Here is a 25,481-nt window from a genome sequence, read left to right as displayed (position 1 = left end):
GTGTGTCCAAGTATGAATGCAAAAGCACATGTAAAATATTTCATTATTAAGTAGAATGGCCAGCAGAGGGCACTAGAAGACCACTTATTGGCTCACTTTCACTTTAAACCAGTTTTTCCATGTTAACTCAATGCATGCTTACACACACACACACACACACACACACACACACACACACACACACACACACACACACACACAGCATAGTTAACCATGATTTACCATGATATACCACGTTCTAGTATTATTTACCAGGAGATAAACGACAATCTAGTATTATTTACTTTGATTTACCATGTTTCTAGCCTGATTTATCACATTACTAGCAATTATTTGAAGTGTCAGTGCAAATAAAGTGATTAACACTGACAAAATATGATTGTGTTATAATAGTTATTGCTATATAAGTGATTTTTTTAGTGTGTATTCAAGTATGAATGCAAGCACATGTTGAAATATTTCATTAATAAGTAGAATGGCCAGCAGAGGGCAGTAGAAGACCACTTATTGGCTCACTTTCACTTTAAACCAGTTTTCTGCACTAAAGCAAACCAGTTTATCCATGTTAACTCAATGCATGCTTACACACACACACACACACACACACAGCATAGTTAACCATGATTTACCATGATTTACCACATTACTAGCAATTATTTGAAGTGTCAGTGCAAATAAAGTGATTAACACTGACAAAATATGATTGTGTTATAATAGTTATTGCTATATAAGTGATTTTTAGTGTGTATTCAAGTATAAATGCAAGCACATGTGGAAAAATTTAATTAATAAGTAGAATGGCCAGCAGAGGGCAGTAGAAGACCACTTATTGGCTCACTTTCACTTTAAACCTCATGATTTTGACCAGTTTTCTGCACTAAAGCAAACCAGTGTTTCCATGTTAACTCAATAATGCATACTTGCTACATATGCTACACACAATAATGCTACACACACACACACACACACACACACACACACACACACACAAATGTTTCAGTGATATTGGTGTCACATTCACCTTCATCACATTCACCTTCTGTCTTCATCACATTCACCATCTGTCGTCATCACCTGCACCTGCTCCTCATCACCCTCCTCATCAACACCTGCTCCTCATCATCATAACCGTCACCTGTTGTCCTTGTCTTGATCTGTGTATTTAAGTTCCCCTCTCATCCATTATCATTGTCGGTTATTGTTTGTGCACTAGCACTCTGTTATGTTTGTTTTCATGTTGGAAAATAAAACCTTTGTTATATTTGTACCACACACACACACACACACACACACACACACACACACACACACACACACACACACACACCATCATTTATCATGATTTACCATGGCTGATACCAATACCAATATGACAAAATGACTATTTTAAACAGCAGGGGGCAGTAAAATACCACTTATTGGCTTAACATGCCATTAATTCATATCATTTTCACCTTTTTAACTGTTATAGAGGCAAATTTTGTCCGATCTGTCTGAAAATTTTCATGCTTGTTCAGGGTGATATTTCACACGTTCTGACTTGTTTTTAAGAAGGTCTGAGCATTGATTAAAATCGATATAGACTTGGTAAAGGCCAGATTTTGAAGTGAACCTATTATAGCTATCCAAATGAAGTAGTTCAACTTTTTCTGACAATTATTGATCTAGTGAGTCCAGAGAATTGTATTGCACTAGTTTTGAACATTATGATATGAAAATTATATGATCAGAGATGGAAAAGACCATTTACAGCCAATACAGGCAGTTTACCATAGGAAATATATGATTTTAAAGCTTTTTAACAGTTATAGTGCCACCTATCGTCCGATCTCCATAGAATTTTTCATGCTTGTTAATGATGTTATGTCACATATGCTGACCAATTTTTGTGAAGTTCTGAGTTTTTATTTAGGATTTATAGGCTTTTTAATGTATTTTGACACGCCCATTTTATAAATGACCCTATTACAGCCATCCAAATGCAAAAGTTCAACTTTTTTTTGATAATTATTGATCTAGAGAGTCCAGAGAATTGTCCTAGACTCGTTTGGTTCCGATCGGGCAAAAAACCAGGGACTAGTTCGCAAAAGTAGGTTTTTAACATATTCGTGAATAATTAATAAACTGTTTGATTGACAGCAATGGTTCTAGAGGCAAAGTTGTTCAGCATAAGCAGATCTATCAAATGATATGCATTTTGTGATGATAAGTGTAACACCACGTGATTACAGAGCCATAAAACTCATTAGCGCCAACTAGTGGCCGATTTCTTTCAAAATTCTTACAGACCTCTAGGGCCATGAGCCGAACATGCCCATTGAGTTTCGTTCCGATCGGCCTCCGTTAACCTTGTCTAATAGGTGCTCAAACTTCATTGGCCGATGGCGGCCATGTTTTTTGAGATACGCCAATGTCCTCATACACATACATGGCACCTTGGACCAAGACACTGCATACCAATTTTCAAGTCAATCGGACTAACGGTCAGGTGGTTATAGCCTGTTTTATGTTTTTTTCATATTATAGCGCCACCATGAGGCCAATCACCGCGATTTTTTTACTGTGACCTCAACTTGAGCTCTTACATATGTGTACCGAGTTTGGTGAAAATATCTCATTTCGTTCACGAGTTATAGCCATTTTCGTATAATTAGCTCCGCCTCCTGCGAACGTTTTGATACCCCTTAGCAACCGTGGATCGAAATTTTACATTTTTTTCGATAATTATTGATCTTCAGACTCCTGTGAATATTTCTGCACTGGTTTGGTTCCGATCGGGCGAAAAACCAGGGACTAGTTCGCAAAAGTAGGTTTTGGACATAATCCAAAATGGCGGGAAAATTTGCATACCGGAAATGAAATCCTTGAGGCCTTTTTTGTTCGGCTTGACCCAAGGATTCCAAAGATATAAGACACTTGAGTCTGTGACAAAGGGTTGATGAGATTTAGGCAAAAATATGCCATTTTTTTGTTTTTTGCACTGTAGCGCCACCTATTGGCCAATCTAGCTCATATTCTCTGAACCTCTCCTCGATTTTTGTACTACCTTCTGGCCAAGTTTCAAGTCTCTAGCACTTACGGTTTAGGCTGCACGATGCGTTTTACGGCAGAATAATAATAATTAAAGCTGCAAGCAGCATTTATCGGGGTTCAAGCATTTAGGGTCTTTAAGCACATAAGGCAGTTTAGTGAGTTGTCTGAGTTTTTGTTTAGGATTTACAGGCTTTTGAGTGTTTTTTGCCATACCCATTTTCTAAATGATCCTGTTATGGCTACCCAATGGGTAAAGTTAAAGTTTTTTTATATAATTAATAATCTAGAGCTTCCAGAGAATTGTACTGCACTGGTATATTTCCGATCGGGCGAAAAACCTAGGACTAGTTCGCAAAAGTAGGTTTTTAACATAATCGCAAGTATTTAATGAACAAATTGATTGACAGCAGTAGTTCTTGAGGCAAAGTTGTTCAGTATGAGGAGATCTATCAAATGATATGCATCACGTGATTACATAGCCGTAAAACCTGTTAGCGTCAACTAGTGGCTGATTTTTCAAAATTCTTACAGACCTCTAGGGCCACGAGTCGAACATGCCCACCGAGTTTCGTTCTGATCGGCCTCCGTTAAGAGCAAACTAACAGCTTTGAATTAAAATGGTGAGGTATCCTGTTGTAAACATCAACCATGCCTGTTGACAGTTCTCTTTTGTGGGAAGGGAATGAAAAGTTCTCAAATCCGCAGCACAGCCTCAGACATAACATTTATATCCATGATCTGCCATTTTCACTATTGTCCTTGCTTGCTTCTTCACAATACCTGCAGATCTTCTGATGATTCGGCTGTGCAGGTCCACATTAACACTGCCTGGCCTAGAACATGGACTGGAAAATGCAAATTTGGGGGGTATAAATATTAATGATCCTGACTCCAACGTCACAGTCGGTGTTATGGTGGGATTCACTCATTTTTCAGCGGTCTTTTGCAAACAGGAGATTTACACATGAAGGAGGAAACAATGGTGTTTGAGGCTCACGGTATGTCAGTTCCATGTCCAGAACTCTTATCATTCAACTATGCCAAGATAAATACAGTTTTCAATTGTATGGCACCTTTAAAATAGATGATTAGTAATATAATGCTTACTTGGAGTCTGAAATGGCTTTAACAAAAGAAGAAAAATATTCTTAGATTTCTGTTCATTCTAATCATGTACAAATAAAGTAGCACAGTAAGATTACATTTATTTGAATGCATTAGTGAGTGTGTGATTGTGCTGTGTGTGCAGCGTGTCAATACTAAAAGTGAAGGTTTAGTTGATATCTTTGGTGATAATATCTGTAGTAATCATAAAAAAACAATTAAGAAATAAAGAATTAAAATTACAAATAATATTCTATTAAGATATGAGTTACAATAACATGATTTGCAATAGTAATAATATCAATAATATATGCACAATACACACAGATTAGACTATCAGGTCTGTGTTTTACAAAAACATTAGTATTGCAGCCAATGTGAGTCTGTGGGATTTATAAACAGACAAAATATGATTTGAAATGTTATTTTAATGATTTTATTAAGTTTAAACAATATTTCAAATGGGAAAAAAAATGAAAAATAATATTTTAGTGAGCAGAATGAACCAATGAGTGTTCTTCTTCTGGTGGTTAAAATGTAAATGAAAACAATAATACTTAAACAATAATACTTAATACACTATAGATGTAGATATTTAAAATAAAAGATAGGTAACAAAATGATAATTGCAAATCTCCTCTGTATAACACCATTTTCAGATTTCAAATTAATCACTGAGAGGCAGAATTGTTCAAACTGAGAGCTCAGTAAAAATGAAGTGATAAACTTTGACAAAACATGACTGTGTTATAATAGGTGATTTTCATGTATTATAGCTTTTTTTTACAGTTGAAGTGTTTGAATGAATGAATGGGAATTTGTTTTTTTACTTATATCTCAGGAACCAAAAGGCGAAAAATTCTGAAACTCAGAGCATAGATAGTGCTTGAGGAGCCCTGTTGAATGAGACCATCAAGGTGTTTTTGGGCGATTGGGGCTGGGAGTTATGACTGTTATAAGGCATATCTGTTCGGGCTATTATCTCTGGAATGCCCAGGGCAAATAACACCACATTTGAATCGAAGCTAGCCAAGGACGCGCCCTTTCCAACGAGCTCTCACACAATGTTCGGGGTGGTCTGGGTCGGGAGTAATGGCCGTTCAAAATCGGGGGTCCCGCGGGCTGGCGATGCGCGGGGGGCGCGCTCCCGAGGCCCGCGACGACACGTTTCGATCAAGAGCCCGGAGAGGTCCTCACCATCAAAATTTGAGCGCGCAACGACTTTCCGTTTTCGAGTTATGAATGAATTTGTATTCGGGGGCGTGGCTTAAATGCCGTTATACTTTCGTTTCATTTCATTCATTTACTTTCGTCCATTTCCATATCTCAGTGTAACACAATTGTCAATAGTAATACTCAATAGATGAGTTTTGACAAAATGTGATTATAAATGTTAAAATAATGATTTTATAAAGCCTAAATATGAATTTTATAACAATATTAGGGAGTAGTATGATGAAATGACAGCAGGGGGCAGTAAAATACCACTTATTGGCTTAATATGTCATTATATTCATATAAAATCACCTTTTGAAGAAGTTAAACTTTTTTTCTGATAATTATTGATCTAGAGAGTTCAGAGAATTGTGCTGCACTGGTTTTGAACATTATGATATGAACATTATATGATGATAGAAGACACCATTTACAGCAAATACAGGCAATTTACCATAGGAAATATATGGTTTTAAAGCGTTTTAACAGTTATAGCGCCAACTATGGTCCGATCTTCATAAAATTTTCCATGCTTCTTTAGCAGGTTATGACACATATGCTCATCAATTTTTGTGAAGTTCTGAGTTTTCTTTAAGGATTTATAGGCTTTTGAGTGCATTTTACCACGCCCATTTTCTAAATGACCCTGTTATAGCCATGCGAAAAATGCAAAAGTTCAACTTTTTTTTGATAATTATTGACCTAGAGAGTCCATAGAATTGTCCTAGCCTGGTTTGGTTCCGATCGGGCGAAAAACCAGGGACTAGTTCGCAAAAGTACGTTTTTAACATAATTACAAATATTTAATGAACGGTTTGATTGACAGCAATGGTTCTTGAGGCAAAGTTGTTCAACAAGAGGAGATCTATCAAATGGTATGCATTTTGTGACAATAAGTGTAACACCACGTGATTACAGAGCCATAAAACTCGTTAGCGCCAACTAGTGGCCGATTTCTTTTAAAATTCTTACAGACCTCTAGGGCCATGAGTAGAACATGCCCACCGAGTTTCGTTCCGATCGGCCTCCGTTAACCTTGTCTAATAGGTGCTCAAACTTCATTGGCCGATGGCGGCCATGTTTTTTTAGATACGCCAATGTCCTCATACACATACATGACACCTTGGACCAAGACACTGCATACCAATTTTCAAGTCAATCGGACTAACGGTCAGGTGGTTAAAGCCTGTTTTATGTTTTTTATATATTATAGCGCCACCATGTGGCCAATCGCCGCGATTTTTTTACTGTTACCTCATATTGAGCTCATACATATGTGTACCGAGTTTGGTGAAGATACCTCATTTACTTCTGGAGTTATAGCCATTTTAGTAAAATAGGCCCCTCCCATAACATACGTTTTGGCGCCCCTTAGCGACCGTGAATCGAAATTTCGACTTTTTTTCGATAATTATTGATCTTCAGTTTCTAGAGAACATTTCTGCACTGGTTTGGTTCCGATCGGGCGAAAAACCAGGGACTAGTTCGCAAAAGTAGGTTTTTGACAAAATTCAAAATGGCGGAAAATCTATCATGGCGGAAATGAAATCGGAGATATACGTTTTGTTCGTCAGGCGTTCAGCTTTCCAATGATATAAGACACTTGAGTCTACGACATACGGTCTAGGAGTTCTGAGCAGTTTCGCGCTTTTGGTCGCTATAGCGCCACCTATTGGCCAATCGAGGTCATACTTTGATACGTTCTCCCCAAATTGAGGACTACCATTTGGCCAACTTTCAAGGTTCCAGCTCTTACGGTTTGGTCTGCACGATGCGTTTTAGGGGAAAATAATAATAATAATTAAAGCTGCAAGCAGCATTTATCGGGGTTCAAGCAGTTAAGGCCTTTAAGGCATTTAAGCACAAAAGCATCAAAAGTCATTAAGATTTATTTAGCAAGCATGTAACCACTGACATAAATGATGGAAAAGACCATTTACAGCCAATACAAGCAATTTGCCATGGGATATATATGGTTTTAAAGCTTTTTAACAGTTATAGCGCCACCTATGGTCCGATCTCCATAAAATTGTTTACTGTGACCTCAAATTGAACCCATACACATGTGTATTGAGTTTGGTGAAGATATCTCATTTACTTCTTGAGTTATAGCCATTTGAGTAAAATAGGCTCCTCCCACAACGATTTGCCACATTCTAGAATTATTTAATATGATTCTAGCATGACTTACTATCATATACCATGTTCCAGAATGATTTATTAGGATTCTAGCATGATTTACCTTGATACACCTCATTTCAGTAATATTTACTATGATTTACAATGTTTCTAGCATGATTAACCACATTACTAGCAATTATGTGAAGTGTCAGTGCAAATGAGGTGATGAACACTGACAAAATATTATTGTGTTATAATAGTTAGTTATATACGTGATTTTTAGTGTGTGTCCAAGTATGAATGCAAAAGCACATGTAAAATATTTCATTATTAAGTAGAATGGCCAGCAGAGGGCACTAGAAGACCACTTATTGGCTCACTTTCACTTTAAACCAGTTTTCTGCACTAAAGCAAACCAGTTTTTCCATGTTAACTCAATGCATGCTTACACACACACACACACACACACACACACACACACACACATACACACACAGCATAGTTAACCATGATTTACCATGATATACCACGTTCTAGTATTATTTACCAGGAGATAAACGACAATCTAGTATTATTTACTTTGATTTACCATGTTTCTAGCCTGATTTATCACATTACTAGCAATTATTTGAAGTGTCAGTGCAAATAAAGTGATTAACACTGACAAAATATGATTGTGTTATAATAGTTATTGCTATATAAGTGATTTTTTTAGTGTGTATTCAAGTATGAATGCAAGCACATGTTGAAATATTTCATTAATAAGTAGAATGGCCAGCAGAGGGCAGTAGAAGACCACTTATTGGCTCACTTTCACTTTAAACCAGTTTTCTGCACTAAAGCAAACCAGTTTATCCATTTTAACTCAATGCATGCTTACACACACACACACACACACACACACACACACACACAGCATAGTTAACCATGATTTACCATGATTTACCACATTACTAGCAATTATTTGAAGTGTCAGTGCAAATAAAGTGATTAACACTGACAAAATATGATTGTGTTATAATAGTTATTGCTATATAAGTGATTTTTAGTGTGTATTCAAGTATAAATGCAAGCACATGTGGAAAAATGTAATTAATAAGTAGAATGGCCAGCAGAGGGCAGTAGAAGACCACTTATTGGCTCACTTTCACTTTAAACCTCATGATTTTGACCAGTTTTCTGCACTAAAGCAAACCAGTGTTTCCATGTTAACTCAATAATGCATACTTGCTACATATGCTACACACAATAATGCTACACACACACACACACACACACACACACACAAATGTTTCAGTGATATTGGTGTCACATTCACCTTCATCACATTCACCTTCTGTCTTCATCACATTCACCATCTGTCGTCATCACCTGCACCTGCTCCTCATCACCCTCCTCATCATCACCTGCTCCTCATCATCATAACCGTCACCTGTTGTCCTTGTCTTGATCTGTGTATTTAAGTTCCCCTCTCATCCATTATCATTGTCGGTTATTGTTTGTGCACTAGCACTCTGTTATGTTTGTTTTCATGTTGGAAAATAAAACCTTTGTTATATTTGTACCACACACACACACACACACACACACACACACACACACACACACACACACAAACACACACACACACCATCATTTATCATGATTTACCATGGCTGATACCAATACCAATATGAGAAAATGACTATTTTAAACAGCAGGGGGCAGTAAAATACCACTTATTGGCTTAACATGCCATTAATTCATATCATTTTCACCTTTTTAACTGTTATAGAGGCAAATTTTGTCCGATCTGTCTGAAAATTTTCATGCTTGTTCAGGGTGATATTTCACACGTTCTGACTTGTTTTTAAGAAGGTCTGAGCATTGATTAAAATCGATATAGACTTGGTAAAGGCCAGATTTTGAAGTGAACCTATTATAGCTATCCAAATGAAGTAGTTCAACTTTTTCTGACAATTATTGATCTAGTGAGTCCAGAGAATTGTATTGCACTAGTTTTGAACATTATGATATGAAAATTATATGATCAGAGATGGAAAAGACCATTTACAGCCAATACAGGCAGTTTACCATAGGAAATATATGATTTTAAAGCTTTTTAACAGTTATAGCGCCACCTATCGTCCGATCTCCATAGAATTTTTCATGCTTGTTAATGATGTTATGTCACATATGCTGACCAATTTTTGTGAAGTTCTGAGTTTTTATTTAGGATTTATAGGCTTTTTAATGTATTTTGACACGCCCATTTTATAAATGACCCTATTACAGCCATCCAAATGCAAAAGTTCAACTTTTTTTTGATAATTATTGATCTAGAGAGTCCAGAGAATTGTCCTAGACTCGTTTGGTTCCGATCGGGCAAAAAACCAGGGACTAGTTCGCAAAAGTAGGTTTTTAACATATTCGTGAATAATTAATAAACTGTTTGATTGACAGCAATGGTTCTAGAGGCAAAGTTGTTCAGCATAAGCAGATCTATCAAATGATATGCATTTTGTGATGATAAGTGTAACACCACGTGATTACAGAGCCATAAAACTCATTAGCGCCAACTAGTGGCCGATTTCTTTCAAAATTCTTACAGACCTCTAGGGCCATGAGCCGAACATGCCCATTGAGTTTCGTTCCGATCGGCCTCCGTTAACCTTGTCTAATAGGTGCTCAAACTTCATTGGCCGATGGCGGCCATGTTTTTTGAGATACGCCAATGTCCCCATACACATACATGGCACCTTGGACCAAGACACTGCATACCAATTTTCAAGTCAATCGGACTAACGGTCAGGTGGTTATAGCCTGTTTTATGTTTTTTTCATATTATAGCGCCACCATGAGGCCAATCACCGCGATTTTTTTACTGTGACCTCAACTTGAGCTCTTACATATGTGTACCGAGTTTGGTGAAAATATCTCATTTCGTTCACGAGTTATAGCCATTTTCGTATAATTAGCTCCGCCTCCTGCGAACGTTTTGATACCCCTTAGCAACCGTGGATCGAAATTTTACATTTTTTTCGATAATTATTGATCTTCAGACTCCTGTGAATATTTCTGCACTGGTTTGGTTCCGATCGGGCGAAAAACCAGGGACTAGTTCGCAAAAGTAGGTTTTGGACATAATCCAAAATGGCGGGAAAATTTGCATACCGGAAATGAAATCCTTGAGGCCTTTTTTGTTCGGCTTGACCCAAGGATTCCAAAGATATAAGACACTTGAGTCTGTGACAAAGGGTTGATGAGATTTAAGCAAAAATATGCCATTTTTTTGTTTTTTGCACTGTAGCGCCACCTATTGGCCAATCTAGCTCATATTCTCTGAACCTCTCCTCGATTTTTGTACTACCTTCTGGCCAAGTTTCAAGTCTCTAGCACTTACGGTTTAGGCTGCACGATGCGTTTTACGGCAGAATAATAATAATAATAATAAAAATCAGCACAATTACAATAGGGTTTCAGCATTTCATGCTTGAACCCCTAATAATTAAAGCTGCAAGCAGCATTTAGCGGGGTTCAAGCATTTAGGGTCTTTAAGCACATAAGGCAGTTTAGTGAGTTGTCTGAGTTTTTGTTTAGGATTTACAGGCTTTTGAGTGTTTTTTGCCATACCCATTTTCTAAATGATCCTGTTATGGCTACCCAATGGGTAAAGTTAAAGTTTTTTATATAATTAATAATCTAGAGCTTCCAGAGAATTGTACTGCACTGGTATATTTCCGATCGGGCGAAAAACCTAGGACTAGTTTGCAAAAGTAGGTTTTTAACATAATCGCAAGTATTTAATGAACAAATTGATTGACAGCAGTAGTTCTTGAGGCAAAGTTGTTCAGTATGAGGAGATCTATCAAATGATATGCATCACGTGATTACATAGCCGTAAAACCTGTTAGCGTCAACTAGTGGCTGATTTTTCAAAATTCTTACAGACCTCTAGGGCCACGAGTCGAACATGCCCACCGAGTTTCGTTCTGATCGGCCTCCGTTAAGAGTAAACTAACAGCTTTGAATTAAAATGGTGAGTTTATCCTGTTGTAAACATCAACCATGCCTGTTGACAGTTCTCTTTTGTGGGAAGGGAATGAAAAGTTCTCAAATCCGCAGCACAGCCTCAGACATAACATTTATATCCATGATCTGCCATTTTCACTATTGTCCTTGCTTGCTTCTTCAAAATACCTGCTGATCTTCTGATGATTCGGCTGTGCAGGTCCACATTAACACTGCCTGGCCTAGAACATGGACTGGAAAATGCAAATTTGGGGGGTATAAATATTAATGATCCTGACTCCAACGTCACAGTCGGTGTTATGGTGGGATTCACTCATTTTTCAGCGGTCTTTTGCAAACAAGAGATTTACACATGAAGGAGGAAACAATGGTGTTTGAGGCTCACGGTATGTCAGTTCCATGTCCAGAACTCTTATTATTCAACTATGCCAAGATAAATACAGTTTTCAATTGTATGGCACCTTTAAAATAGATGATTAGTAATATAATGCTTACTTGGAGTCTGAAATGGCTTTAATAAAAGAAGAAAAATATTCTTAGATTTCTGTTCATTCTAATCATGTACAAATAAAGTAGCACAATAAGATTACATTTATTTGAATGCATTAGTGAGTGTGTGATTGTGCTGTGTGTGCAGCGTGTCAATACTAAAAGTGAAGGTGTAGTTGATATCTTTGGTGATAATATCTGTAGTAATCATAAAAAAACAATTAAGAAATAAAGAATTAAAATTACAAATAATATTCTATTAAGATATGAGTTACAATAACATGATTTGCAATAGTAATAATATCAATAATATATGCACAATACACACAGATTAGACTATCAGGTCTGTGTTTTACAAAAACATTAGTATTGCAGCCAATGTGAGTCTGTGGGATTTATAAACAGACAAAATATGATTTGAAATGTTATTTTAATGATTTTATTAAGTTTAAACAATATTTCAAATGGAAAAAAAATGAAAAATAATATTTTAGTGAGCAGAATGAACCAATGAGTGTTCTTCTTCTGGTGGTTAAAATGTAAATGAAAACAATAATACTAAAACAATAATACTTAATACACTAACCATGCTTGAACACACACATGCACACACATTTTGTTGTAGATGTAGATATTTAAAATAAAAGATAGGTAACAAAATGATAATTGCAAATCTCCTCTGTATAACACCATTTTCAGATTTCAAATTAATCACTGAGAGGCAGAATTGTTCAAACTGAGAGCTCAGTAAAAATGAAGTGATAAACTTTGACAAAACATGACTGTGTTATAATAGGTGATTTTCATGCAAGTAATTTTATATAGTCCAAAAACTAATGCAAAAGCACAGATGAAAATATTTTATTAAGTAGAATGTCCTGCAGAGGGCAGTAGAAGACCACTAATTGACTCACTTTCATTTGAAAGACTTTTTTTATCCACCAGTAAAACAAAGCAGTTTCTCCATGTTCTTTCCATTAAGCATGCTTACACACACAGACACACACACAAACACAAACACATCCACACACACACACACAAAGACAAATATGTTTTCAATGTTTTTAGGATGTGATATTGTGAAAATATCTTCATCTCCTCATCTTGAACAACTTTGCCTCAAGAATTACTAATGTCAATCAAACCGTTCATAATCATAATAAAAAAATAAAATATATACAAATATCATAATAAAAAAAAAAAAACATCATAATAAAAAAGATTGCTTCTTAAAGCATTTGTTTATTTCCCAATACTGAAGCGAATTAAAAGATCATGCGTAATCCTGCTGCTCCCTCTAGTGGACAACAGTGGTATTATAGCTTACATTTTACAGTTGAAGTGTTTGAATGAATGAATGGGAATTTGTTTTTTTACTTATATCTCAGGAACCAAAAGGCTAAAAATTCTGAAACTCAGAGCATAGATAGTGCTTGAGGAGCCCTGTTGAATGAGACCATCAAGGTGTTTTTGGGCGATTGGAGCTGGGAGTTATGACTGTCATAAGGCATATCTTTTCGGGCTATTATCTCTGGAATGCCCAGGGCAAATAACACCACATTTGAATCGAAGCTAGCCAAGGACGCGCCCTTTCCAACGAGCTCTCACACAATGTTCGGGGTGGTCTGGGTCGGGAGTAATGGTCGTTCAAAATCGGGGGTCCCGCGGATTCGCGATGCGCGGGGGGCGCGCTCCCGAGGCCCGCGACGACACGTTTCGATCAAGAGCCCGGAGAGGTCCTCACCATCAAAATTTGAGCGCGCAACGACTTTCCGTTATCGAGTTATGAATGAATTTGTATTCGGGGGCGTGGCTTAAATGCCGTTACTTTCGTTTCATTTCATTCATTTACTTTCGTCCATTTCCATATCTCAGTGTAACACAATTGTCAATAGTAATACTCAATAGATGAGTTTTGACAAAATGTGATTGTAAATGTTAAAATAATGATTTTATAAAGTCTAAATATGAATTTTATAACAATATTAGGGAGTAGTATGATGAAATGACAGCAGGGGGCAGTAAAATACCACTTATTGGCTTAATATGTCATTATATTCATATAAAATCACCTTTTGAAGAAGTTAAACTTTTTTTCTGATAATTATTGATCTAGAGAGTTCAGAGAATTGTGCTGCACTGGTTTTGAACATTATGATATGAACATTATATGATGATAGAAGACACCATTTACAGCAAATACAGGCAATTTACCATAGGAAATATATGGTTTTAAAGCGTTTTAACAGTTATAGCGCCAACTATGGTCCGATCTTCATAAAATTTTCCATGCTTCTTTAGCAGGTTATGACACATATGCTCATCAATTTTTGTGAAGTTCTGAGTTTTCGTTTAGGATTTATAGGCTTTTGAGTGCATTTTACCACGCCCATTTTCTAAATGACCCTGTTATAGCCATGCGAAAAATGCAAAAGTTCAACTTTTTTTTGATAATTATTGACCTAGAGAGTCCATAGAATTGTCCTAGCCTGGTTTGGTTCCGATCGGGCGAAAAACCAGGGACTAGTTCGCAAAAGTACGTTTTTAACATAATTACGAATATTTAATGAACGGTTTGATTGACAGCAATGGTTCTTGAGGCAAAGTTGTTCAACAAGAGGAGATCTATCAAATGGTATGCATTTTGTGACAATAAGTGTAACACCACGTGATTACAGAGCCATAAAACTCGTTAGCGCCAACTAGTGGCCGATTTCTTTTAAAATTCTTACAGACCTCTAGGGCCATGAGTAGAACATGCCCACCGAGTTTCGTTCCGATCGGCCTCCGTTAACCTTGTCTAATAGGTGCTCAAACTTCATTGGCCGATGGCGGCCATGTTTTTTTAGATACGCCAATGTCCTCATACACATACATGACACCTTGGACCAAGACACTGCATACCAATTTTCAAGTCAATCGGACTAACGGTCAGGTGGTTAAAGCCTGTTTTATGTTTTTTATATATTATAGCGCCACCATGTGGCCAATCGCCGCGATTTTTTTACTGTTACCTCATATTGAGCTCATACATATGTGTACCGAGTTTGGTGAAGATACCTCATTTACTTCTGGAGTTATAGCCATTTTAGTAAAATAGGCCCCTCCCATAACATACGTTTTGGCGCCCCTTAGCGACCGTGAATCGAAATTTCGACTTTTTTTCGATAATTATTGATCTTCAGTTTCTAGAGAACATTTCTGCACTGGTTTGGTTCCGATCGGGCGAAAAACCAGGGACTAGTTCGCAAAAGTAGGTTTTTGACAAAATTCAAAATGGCGGAAAATCTATCATGGCGGAAATGAAATCGGAGATATACGTTTTGTTCGTCAGGCGTCCAGCTTTCCAATGATATAAGACACTTGAGTCTACGACATACGGTCTAGGAGTTCTGAGCAGTTTCGCGCTTTTGGTCGCTATAGCGCCACCTATGGGCCAATCGAGGTCATACTTTGATACGTTCTCCCCAAATTGAGGACTACCATTTGGCCAACTTTCAAGGTTCCAGCTCTTACGGTTTGGTCTGCACGATGCGTTTTAGGGGAAAATAATAATAATTAAAGCTGCAAGCAGCATTTATCGGGGTTCAAGCAGTTAAGGCCTTTAAGGCCTTTAAGCACAAAAGCATCAAAAGTTATTAGTTTTATTTAGCAAGCATGTAACCACTGACATAATAGATGAAAAAGACAATTTACAGCCAATACAGGCAATGTACCATAGGAAATATATGGTTTTAAAGCTTTTTAACAGTTATAGCGACACCTATGGTCCGATCTCCATAAAATTGTTTACTGTGACCTCAAATTAAACCCATACACATGTGTACTGAGTTTGGTGAAGATATCTCATTTACTTCTTGAGTTATAGCCATTTTAGTAAAATAGGCTCCTCCCACAACAATTTACCACATTCTAGTATTATTTACTATGATTCTAGCATGATTTGCCATATTCTAGCAGGATTTACCATGATATACTACATTCTAGTATGATTTACCATACATTCTAGCATGATTTACCATTGTTTACTGTGATTCTAGCATGGTTCACCATAGTTTATCATGATTTATCATAGTTTACCATGATTTACCCTGTTCTAGCAACGTTTACCATGATTTACCATGTTCTAGCATGATGTACCATGATATACCATGTTCTAGAATGATGTACCAGGATTATAGTATGATTTACCTTGATACACCACATTCTAGTATTATTTACTATGATTTACCATGTTTTTAGCGTGATTTACCATGATTTACCACATTGTTAGCAATTATGTGAAGTTAGGTTTCTGAATAAATTCTGAATAATCTGATTAATAGTTTACAAAGACTTTGTGAAGTGTTTATAGACCATTCAAATATATTTTCATAATGACATATCCCAATAGCATTGAAAAAAAAACATTTTTGTGTGTGTGTGTGTGTGTGTGTGTGATCTGTCTGAAAATGTTCATGCATGTTTAGAGTGATATTTCACATGTTCTGACTTGTTTTTAAGAAGGTCTGAGCATCTTAAAAGATATAAGCTTTCGGGGACACTTGGTCAAGGCCACGTATTGAAGTGACCCTATTATAGTCATCCAAATGAAGTAGTTCAACTTTTTCTGATAATTATTGATCTAGAGAGTCCAGAGAATTGTACTGCACTAGTTTTGAACATTATGATATGAAAATTATTTGATCATAGATGAAACAGACCATTTGCAGCCAATACAGGCAATTTACCATAGGAAATATATGGTTTTAAAGCTTTTTAACAATTATAGCGCCAACTATGGTCCGATCTCCATAAAATTTGGCATGCTTGTTAAAGATGTTATGGCACATATTCCCACCAATTTTTGTGAAGTTCTGAGTTTTCATTTATGATTTATAGGCTTTTTAGTGCATTTTGCCACACCCATTTTCTTTATGACCCTATTATAGCCATGCGCAAAATGCAAAAGTTCAATTTTTTTTTGATAATTATTGATCTAGAGAGTCCATAGAATTGTCCTAGACTGGTCTGGTTCCGATCGGGCGAAAAACCTAGGACTAGTTCGCAAAAGTAGGTTTTTAACATATTCGCGAATAATTAATGAACGGTTTGATTGACAGCAATGGTTCTTGAGGCAAAGTTGTTCAGCATGAGCAGATCTATTAAATGATATGCATTTTGTGACGATAAGTGTAACACCACGTGATTACAGAGCCATAAAACTCGTTAGCGCCAACTAGTGGCCGATTTCTTTCAAAATTCTTACAGATCTCTAGGGCCATGAGTCGAACATGCCCACCGAGTTTCGTTCCGATCGGCCTCCGTTAACCTTGTCTAATAGGTGCTCAAACTTCATTGGCCGATGGCGGCCATGTTTTTTGAGATACACCAATGTCCTCATAGACATACATGGGGCCTTGGACCAAGACACTGCATGCCAATTTTCAAGTCAATCGGACTAACGGTCAGGTGGTTATAGCCTGTTTTATGTTTTTTTCATGTTATAGCGCCACCATGTGGCCAATCGCCACGATTTTTTTACTGTGACCTCAGATTGACCTCTTACATATACGTACCAAGTTTGGTGAAGATACCTCATTCATTTCTGGAGTTATAGCTGTTTTAGTACAATAGGCTCCTCCCACAACATACATTTTGGCGCCCCTTAGCGACCGTGAATCGAAATTTCTACTTTTTTTCGATAATTATTGATATTCAGACTCCAGAGAACATTTCTGCACTGGTTTGGTTCCGATCGGACGAAAAACCTAGGACTAGTTCGCAAAAGTAGGTTTATAACAAAATTCAAAATGGCGGAAAAATTTGCATACCGGAAATGAAATCGGAGATATACGTTTTGTTCTTCAAGTGTCCAGCTTTCCAATGATATAAGACACTTGAGTCTACGACATACGGTCTAGGAGTTATGAACAGTTTCGCGCTTTTGGTTGCTATAGCGCCACCTATGGGCCAATCGGGGTCATACTCTCTGAACCTCTCCTCGATTTTTGTACTACCATCTGGCAAAGTTTCAAGGTTCCAGCTCTTACGGTTTGGGCTGCACGATGCGTTTTAGCGGAGAAGAAAAATAATAATAAAAATCAGTACAATTACAATAGGGTTTCAGCACTTCGTGCTTGAACCCCTAATAATTAAAGCTGCAAGCAGCATTTATCGGGGTTCAAGCAGTTAAGGCCTTTAAGGCATTTAAGCACAAAAGCATCAAAAGTTATTAAGATTTATTTAGCAAGCATGTAACCACTGACATAATAGATGGAAAAGACCATTTACAGCCAATACAGGCAATTTGCCATGGGATATATATGGTTTTAAAGCTTTTTAACAGTTATAGCGCCACCTATGGTCCGATCTCCATAAAATTGTTTACTGTGACCTCAAATTGAACCCATACACATGTGTACTGAGTTTGGTGAAGATATCTCATTTACTTCTTGAGTTATAGCCATTTGAGTAAAATAGGCTCCTCCCACAACGATTTGCCACATTCTAGAATTATTTAATATGATTCTAGCATGATTTACTATCATATACCATGTTCCAGAATGATTTATTAGGATTCTAGCATGATTTACCTTGATACACCTCATTTCAGTATTATTTACTATGATTTACAATGTTTCTAGCATGATTAACCACATTACTAGCAATTATGTGAAGTGTCAGTGCAAATGAGGTAATGAACACTGACAAAATATTATTGTGTTATAATAGTTAGTTATATACGTGATTTTTAGTGTGTGTCCAAGTATGAATGCAAAAGCACATGTAAAATATTTCATTATTAAGTAGAATGGCCAGCAGAGGGCACTAGAAGACCACTTATTGGCTCACTTTCACTTTAAACCAGTTTTCTGCACTAAAGCAAACCAGTTTTTCCATGTTAACTCAATGCATGCTTACACACACACACACACACACACACACACACACACACACACACACACACACACACACACACACACACATACACACACAGCATAGTTAACCATGATTTACCATGATATACCACGTTCTAGTATTATTTACCAGGAGATAAACGACAATCTAGTATTATTTACTTTGATTTACCATGTTTCTAGCCTGATTTATCACATTACTAGCAATTATTTGAAGTGTCAGTGCAAATAAAGTGATTAACACTGACAAAATATGATTGTGTTATAATAGTTATTGCTATATAAGTGATTTTTTTAGTGTGTATTCAAGTATGAATGCAAGCACATGTTGAAATATTTCATTAATAAGTAGAATGGCCAGCAGAGGGCAGTAGAAGACCACTTATTGGCTCACTTTCACTTTAAACCAGTTTTCTGCACTAAAGCAAACCAGTTTATCCATGTTAACTCAATGCATGCTTACACACACACACACACACACACACACACACACACACACACACACACACACACACACACACACACACACAGCATAGTTAACCATGATTTACCATGATATACCACGTTCTAGTATTATTTACCAGGAGATAAACGACAATCTAGTATTATTTACTTTGATTTACCATGTTTCTAGCCTGATTTATCACATTACTAGCAATTATTTGAAGTGTCAGTGCAAATAAAGTGATTAACACTGACAAAATATGATTGTGTTATAAAAGTTATTGCTATATAAGTGATTTTTTAGTGTGTATTCAAGTATGAATGCAAGCACATGTGGAAATATTTAATTAATAAATAGAATGACCAGCAGTAGAAGACCACTTATTGGCTCACTTTCACTTTAAACCTCATGATTTTGACCAGTTTTCTGCACTAAAGCAAACCAGTGTTTCCATGTTAACTCAATAATGCATACTTGCTACGTATGCTACACACAGTAATGCTACACACACACACACACACACACACACACACACACACACACATACACACACACACACACACATAATATTAATATATATATATATATATATGTTGGTACACTCATTATGAGGACATTTAGGTGTAATGGGTTTTAATATGCTAATGACATTTTCTTGCTCCTTAACTGCACATCCCAGAAAACTTGAGCATTTTCATCCACTAGAGGGCGCGAGCTGTATTGTTCTTCCGTTTTTACCGGAAATGAAGCCATTTTGTCTACTTTCGGGAAAGGTAAGGCATGCGGTGTGGTTGGTCTGTGTGTAATCTTAATCATCTGTGTATTAATCTTTATAATATTGAAAAAAATTTGGCCAGTGTAAGTTGTTTTTGTTCGTTTGAATGTTTAGTGGTTGTATTTTGTGATTAATTGTATAAAGGCAGCGTTTTATTACAGTGCTAAATTCATCTTTATTCACCTGTCAGCACTTTGACTAGAACAAGAAATAAGTTACTGTTTGAAACATATTTGGTGTTGTGATTGTTCTTATTAGTTTAAAATTTAAATTAGTTGAAATTAAAATTTTGATTCCTCTTATCGATTCTTTTGTGAGCATTTCAATATTACTTTATACAATTCAAGTGCAAGACGACTCGCGACTGTTTTTTGTGCTGTCTGTTGTGTACACATCCACAGCTCGCTTACAGAAAAAGTCATTTTAAACCTTTCAACTCGTGCGCTGTTCTCTGTGTACAGTGAAGCGCACTCACAGAAAATGTGATTTGTAAAATTGATCTGAAACGATTCAAGCGCGGTTGAAGACTCCTGCGCTGTTTTCTATGATGTAGCCTATGCACAGTATGTCAAGTACGTGAGCACGAGACGGCTCGCGCGCTGTCTTCAGTGCTGCAGGCATATTGGGCAAGTCTTAAAGTGACAGGAGCGGCTGTCTGTTACAGTAATCAAAGGACAAAGAGAAAATTCACTCGTTCTTGACTAAATAACTTTTGTATCTGTATTTGTACCTTATTTATAAAAAAGTGTACTGGTATTTTACATTTGAATTACAGCTTTTTATACCTGAAAATCTTAACACTGTTTATTTCAATCTTTTATTTGTTCAATTGTATCTATATTTGCAATTGATTTTTTTTATTTGTTCTCTTTTAATTACTGAGTGTTTACTTATCTGTATTAATGCTTTAATGTATATTTAGTTAGGCTAGTTGATTTACTATGGTATTTTTAAACCACAGGCAAAATTTTCCAGTGCAATTGCTCTTTAGCCTGTTGATTTTTGTTCTGATATTCAGCTTCAATTAAGTGTTTTGTAATAAGAAATGTTTTTACGCCATTGGAATTGGTAAGCACAAATAAAATTGGCATTGTTAAAATTTAAACGATGGTATAATATACACTGCGGTACATGCTTGGTGTTAAAATGTTAGTGCTTGTAATGATCATAATCAGCCCATAATTCCGAATTAGATCTGTGCATGAGGTTTTAAAGTGTCAGTTCCTTAATATTCTTTCTGTAGTTTGTCATTAAGATAAAGTAAAAAAAAAACTTGCTGCTCTTGGCAGTAGCCTATAACTTAAGTAGTTGAAATAAAAATCAATGTATATTGCATGCACAGATTACAATTCTATTATGACTTTAATTCTATTGTAATATTAACTGATAATGAAAGTAGGGTAATTTTTGTTGTATTTTTTTGTAATTTGCTTGTATTGTGAAAAAAAAAACATTTTAGTCATTGACTCAACTTATTCAGAATACAAAATAAGATTTTTTATACTTCTTACCATTTTAATGCATGTATTTGTAGGGATGTCACGATACTAGAAATCTAGTAGTTAGTACGAACAAAAGTATTCGAGACCACAGAGAAAAAAAATGTGTGTAATACACTGTTCGCTTTGGTTGAGTGGTTATTGACTGAAGACTGTTTCTCAGAGAACTTGCGAGTACATTATAGTTTAAAATCGCTTAAATTTATAAATTGGGATGATGTAAAATGATGTGCCATAAAGTCATGTGGATACTTTGAAGTCAGTTGTGCATTTTGAGAGCATAATATATAAAATATATAATATTTTTCTCAAATGTAATGCTTTTGTTTTAATCAAATTGTGTGGGTTTTTTTTTCCTTTTTCTTTTATGTTGCAGAAGACTGAAACCTGATTTTGAGGTAAGATGTTACTTTTTTGATAAAATATAGTAATAACAATCAATAGTGTATAGTATAAGGAAACATTTGGATAAAGTTGTGAATGTTTTACAATATTATTTGTATGGCTGCAATAATCAACAATGAATGTCATTATTGATTACCAGGGCTGGGTATCAATTCAGATTTTACAATTCGATTCGTAAGCTCTCAATTCGATTCGATTTGGTTTTCGATTTTGATTCTAAATTCGATTTTGATTCCACTCAATGAATAGCCTATATATTTAATACAAATCCTATATTTATAAAAAAAGAAAAAGAAAAGTGAACATAAGTTTACAAGTGGTTAATTATTAAAAATAAATTTTATTAAGCAACAAACCTCTATATTAAACTCTTTTTATTTTAGGTACACTTGGGTACATTAAAACAGAACACAACTCTATATTTCAATTGCATACAATGAATTGACAGAATTTTGATGCTAGATGAAAAATTGATGCTGAAAATTGGACAAGTCAGAACAGTCGCATGCCTTGATCAAACAGGTTAACAATCCTTATAAAGCCATTAAAAAAACCTTGCATATATTTATCTGTCTAGGTAGGACATATATAGCCTGGCTCCGCCCTCCTGCGTACTTCCGCTCAATTTCATTTTCCTTCAGTACTACGTCTGGGACTGTTGTATATTCTTGGGTTTCCAGAAACAAATTTTTTGTAGGACCAATCAGCGAATAGAGGGAGTGGCTGAGAACGATGGCGTTGATGTGATCTCACACATGACTAGCGTCGGCCAATAGTGAGCCTACGTGTGACGTACAACACAGACGCGCTGCTCTATCAAGACTCGAGGAACAGAGAGAAGGAAATTAATAGTGGAATAAAGTAGTTATTTTTGTTTGTTTTTGCGCACAAAAAGTATTCTCGTCGCTTTATAAACTTTATAAAAGACAGACATCTTATTCTAAACATAATCCTCTGATCATTCGGACGACCACACGTTAGCGATTGGCTGTGGCAGATCCTGAGTGACTCTGGACAGATCCAATAGTTTTGAACTTTAACAGAGAACCCGCCTACAAGGAAGTAAACGTTTCTCAATGGAGAGAGGCCAGACTCAATGTACAAATGAAATGTACGAGAGTCTGGTAGAACCAGGCTAGGACATATAGGCCTACAGAAATTTAATAAAGTTGTCAAACAGTCTGTGATGCATTCATTATAGACTAATCCTTATTAAAGTTACAAAAGTTATTTAGTCAATAGCTGTGAGTGTTTTTATGTTCACTTTTTTCTTTGATTAACTTTAACGACAGAGATAATTACTGGCTACTGTGTACTGTCCCTTTAAGAGACCAACCGCTGCTGACAGAGACGCGGATCTCACACGCGCCTCATTCACGTTCACCATAACTGCTCTTATGTTATTAAGATACTCGACAAAAAGACATTTTGGCATAATTCTGTGTGTTATTGTTCGTTCAAACGCGAAAGTGAACTATTCTGGGCTGTCTTGTGCGCACGCATGATATCAGCGCGAGTCTTTCGGTGTGTCACACAGGACATTCACGTCTCATAATTGCGTAGGCTTGACAGCGCGATTGCGATATGATTAATTATGCATCCTAGTTGAGGTTATTTTATGATTAAGATAAAACAAACAAATCTTACAGCATTAATGGAGTTGTAAAATGGAGTTTGCAAGCCTATGAACAGTGGAGGAAAACTAATACTGGCTTTAGGGTAATAGATAAATAAATATGGAAAAAAATCGATTCGTGGCCTTTGAGAATCGATTTTGAATTGACCACATTTTGAAAAACGATTAATCGAAAAATAATTTTTTTTGCCCAGCCCTATTGATTAGTCATCAGTGCACGTAAAGCTTCATTCAGTTGTCAAATTACAGTTCTGAATAATGCATTTCTGTGGAGAAAATAACAGAGGAAACAGAGTGAGCTTCTGCTGTAAACATGCGTGATCCAAGCTGATCAAAACATGAGGAAAAATTATTTCTAGCTTAACTAATGCATTAACATAATGTTAAAGGATTAGTTCACCTAAAAATGAAAATTTCCTGATAATGTGAAATAGTATATAATTTTTTTTTTTTTTTTTTTTTGTAAATGATTGAACAGTTTGCTAGATAAGACCCTATTCCTAAGCTAGGATCGTGCGGAGCCATTTGTTGACACGTTTATATTCTAGCACAAACAAACTTATATATATATATATTTTATATGCCATGTGCAATGTATATCTATTTCATACCACAATACTGTTATATGGTAATTTTATTTGATGAATACATACTCTAAATCCATTAAATTCAGGAACACTGAATAAACCACTTCATACATCACCCAGTCTTTAAATGAAGTAGGCTATTGTCATGTGATGTTTGGAGGAGAAGCATATATTTTAACGAGAAAATGACATATCTGGCAATCCCGTTGTTTCATTTGTCCTGTCACAGATACTGTCCGGACAGTAAGGTTCAGTTTTTCCATGTTTCAGAAGTGATTCTACGTAGGCTATACTGGGTTAACACAACGCTTTTCCACTCAGGGGGAAAGGATTGTTTTCCCCCACGCCAACCCCACCCAGCTATAACACGACACACCGATCATTTCTATTAGAGACAAAGAGTTAAAATTCAGAGCAAAAAATATAAATTTTGCTGAAATATCTGTTGTTGGACGTTAAATTTAGGTTTAAAAGTCACCATGTAATTACATTCTTTTTATGAGAGTAGCAACTATAAAAGAACAATAGCATGCAATTGAATATAAATGTTAATTAGGAAAACTAATGTTTGTCCTTGCAGAACATTTGTCTTATCTGTTAACAAAAAAAAATTCTTTATTGTTATCTTCATTTTTAATTTAGAGATATAAACTTTTGCTTTATAACTCATATAATGTATATCATAGATATATTCACTATATATGTTTCCGGGCAGGATGTGGTATTGTGTGTTTTGTCAATAAAAGTAAATTGGGGAAATGTATTTAAAATCTAATAAGAGGATAAAGGTCTTAACTGTTATAAAGATGTAAATAAAATGAAAAAACTTGGTTATACTGACATCTAGTGGTAAAACTAAGTAAAACAGGGTCGTGCAAGCTGGTTGCTTTTAGAAGTGTTTCAGATATACGGTTATTTCTGGGGATTCAGAGCATGATGCATTGCTGATTATGGTATTAGTGCACTCACATTATGTTCTTTAAAATACAAAGTTTATTTACAAGCATATTTACTATGTAGATTTATGATATTATCTTTGTTACATATGTGTAAAATTAATTTAGTTCTGTGTTGGTATTATGATAAGCTAATGTGTCATCTAAATAGTTGCCAGTTATTATTCTGTTATGTAGTTTTAAACTCAAAACATTTTATAATCCAATAAAGTTAATGCTTATATATTTTTAAAATCTTTGCATATGAAAACATTGTATCTGATAAATACCAAATTAAACATTGAAATGCAAAATTATCATCATTAA

General features: G+C 35.8%; 2 protein-coding genes across 2 annotated transcripts in view; both read left to right on the top strand.

Moving 5' to 3' along the window:
- Window positions 1–24,466, top strand: part of LOC311303357 (uncharacterized protein) — a gene marked incomplete at both ends in the record, with an annotated part of 82,196 nt that extends 57,730 nt beyond the window's left edge. Inside the window, one exon of the mRNA XM_084429781.1 lies at window positions 24,449–24,466. Coding sequence (XP_084285907.1) covers window positions 24,449–24,466 — 18 coding nt within the window. The remainder of the gene's footprint in view (window positions 1–24,448) is intronic.
- LOC311303356 (uncharacterized protein) overlaps window positions 21,869–25,481 on the top strand; it is a gene marked incomplete at its 3' end in the record, with an annotated part of 95,889 nt that continues 92,276 nt past the window's right edge. The window contains exon 1 of the mRNA XM_084429780.1: window positions 21,869–21,989. The remainder of the gene's footprint in view (window positions 21,990–25,481) is intronic.

This window comes from Rutilus rutilus (genome assembly GCF_951802725.1).
Source record: "Rutilus rutilus genome assembly, chromosome: 14".
Taxonomy (NCBI): domain Eukaryota; kingdom Metazoa; phylum Chordata; class Actinopteri; order Cypriniformes; family Leuciscidae; genus Rutilus; species Rutilus rutilus.
This window is presented reverse-complemented; position numbering and strand designations above follow the sequence as displayed.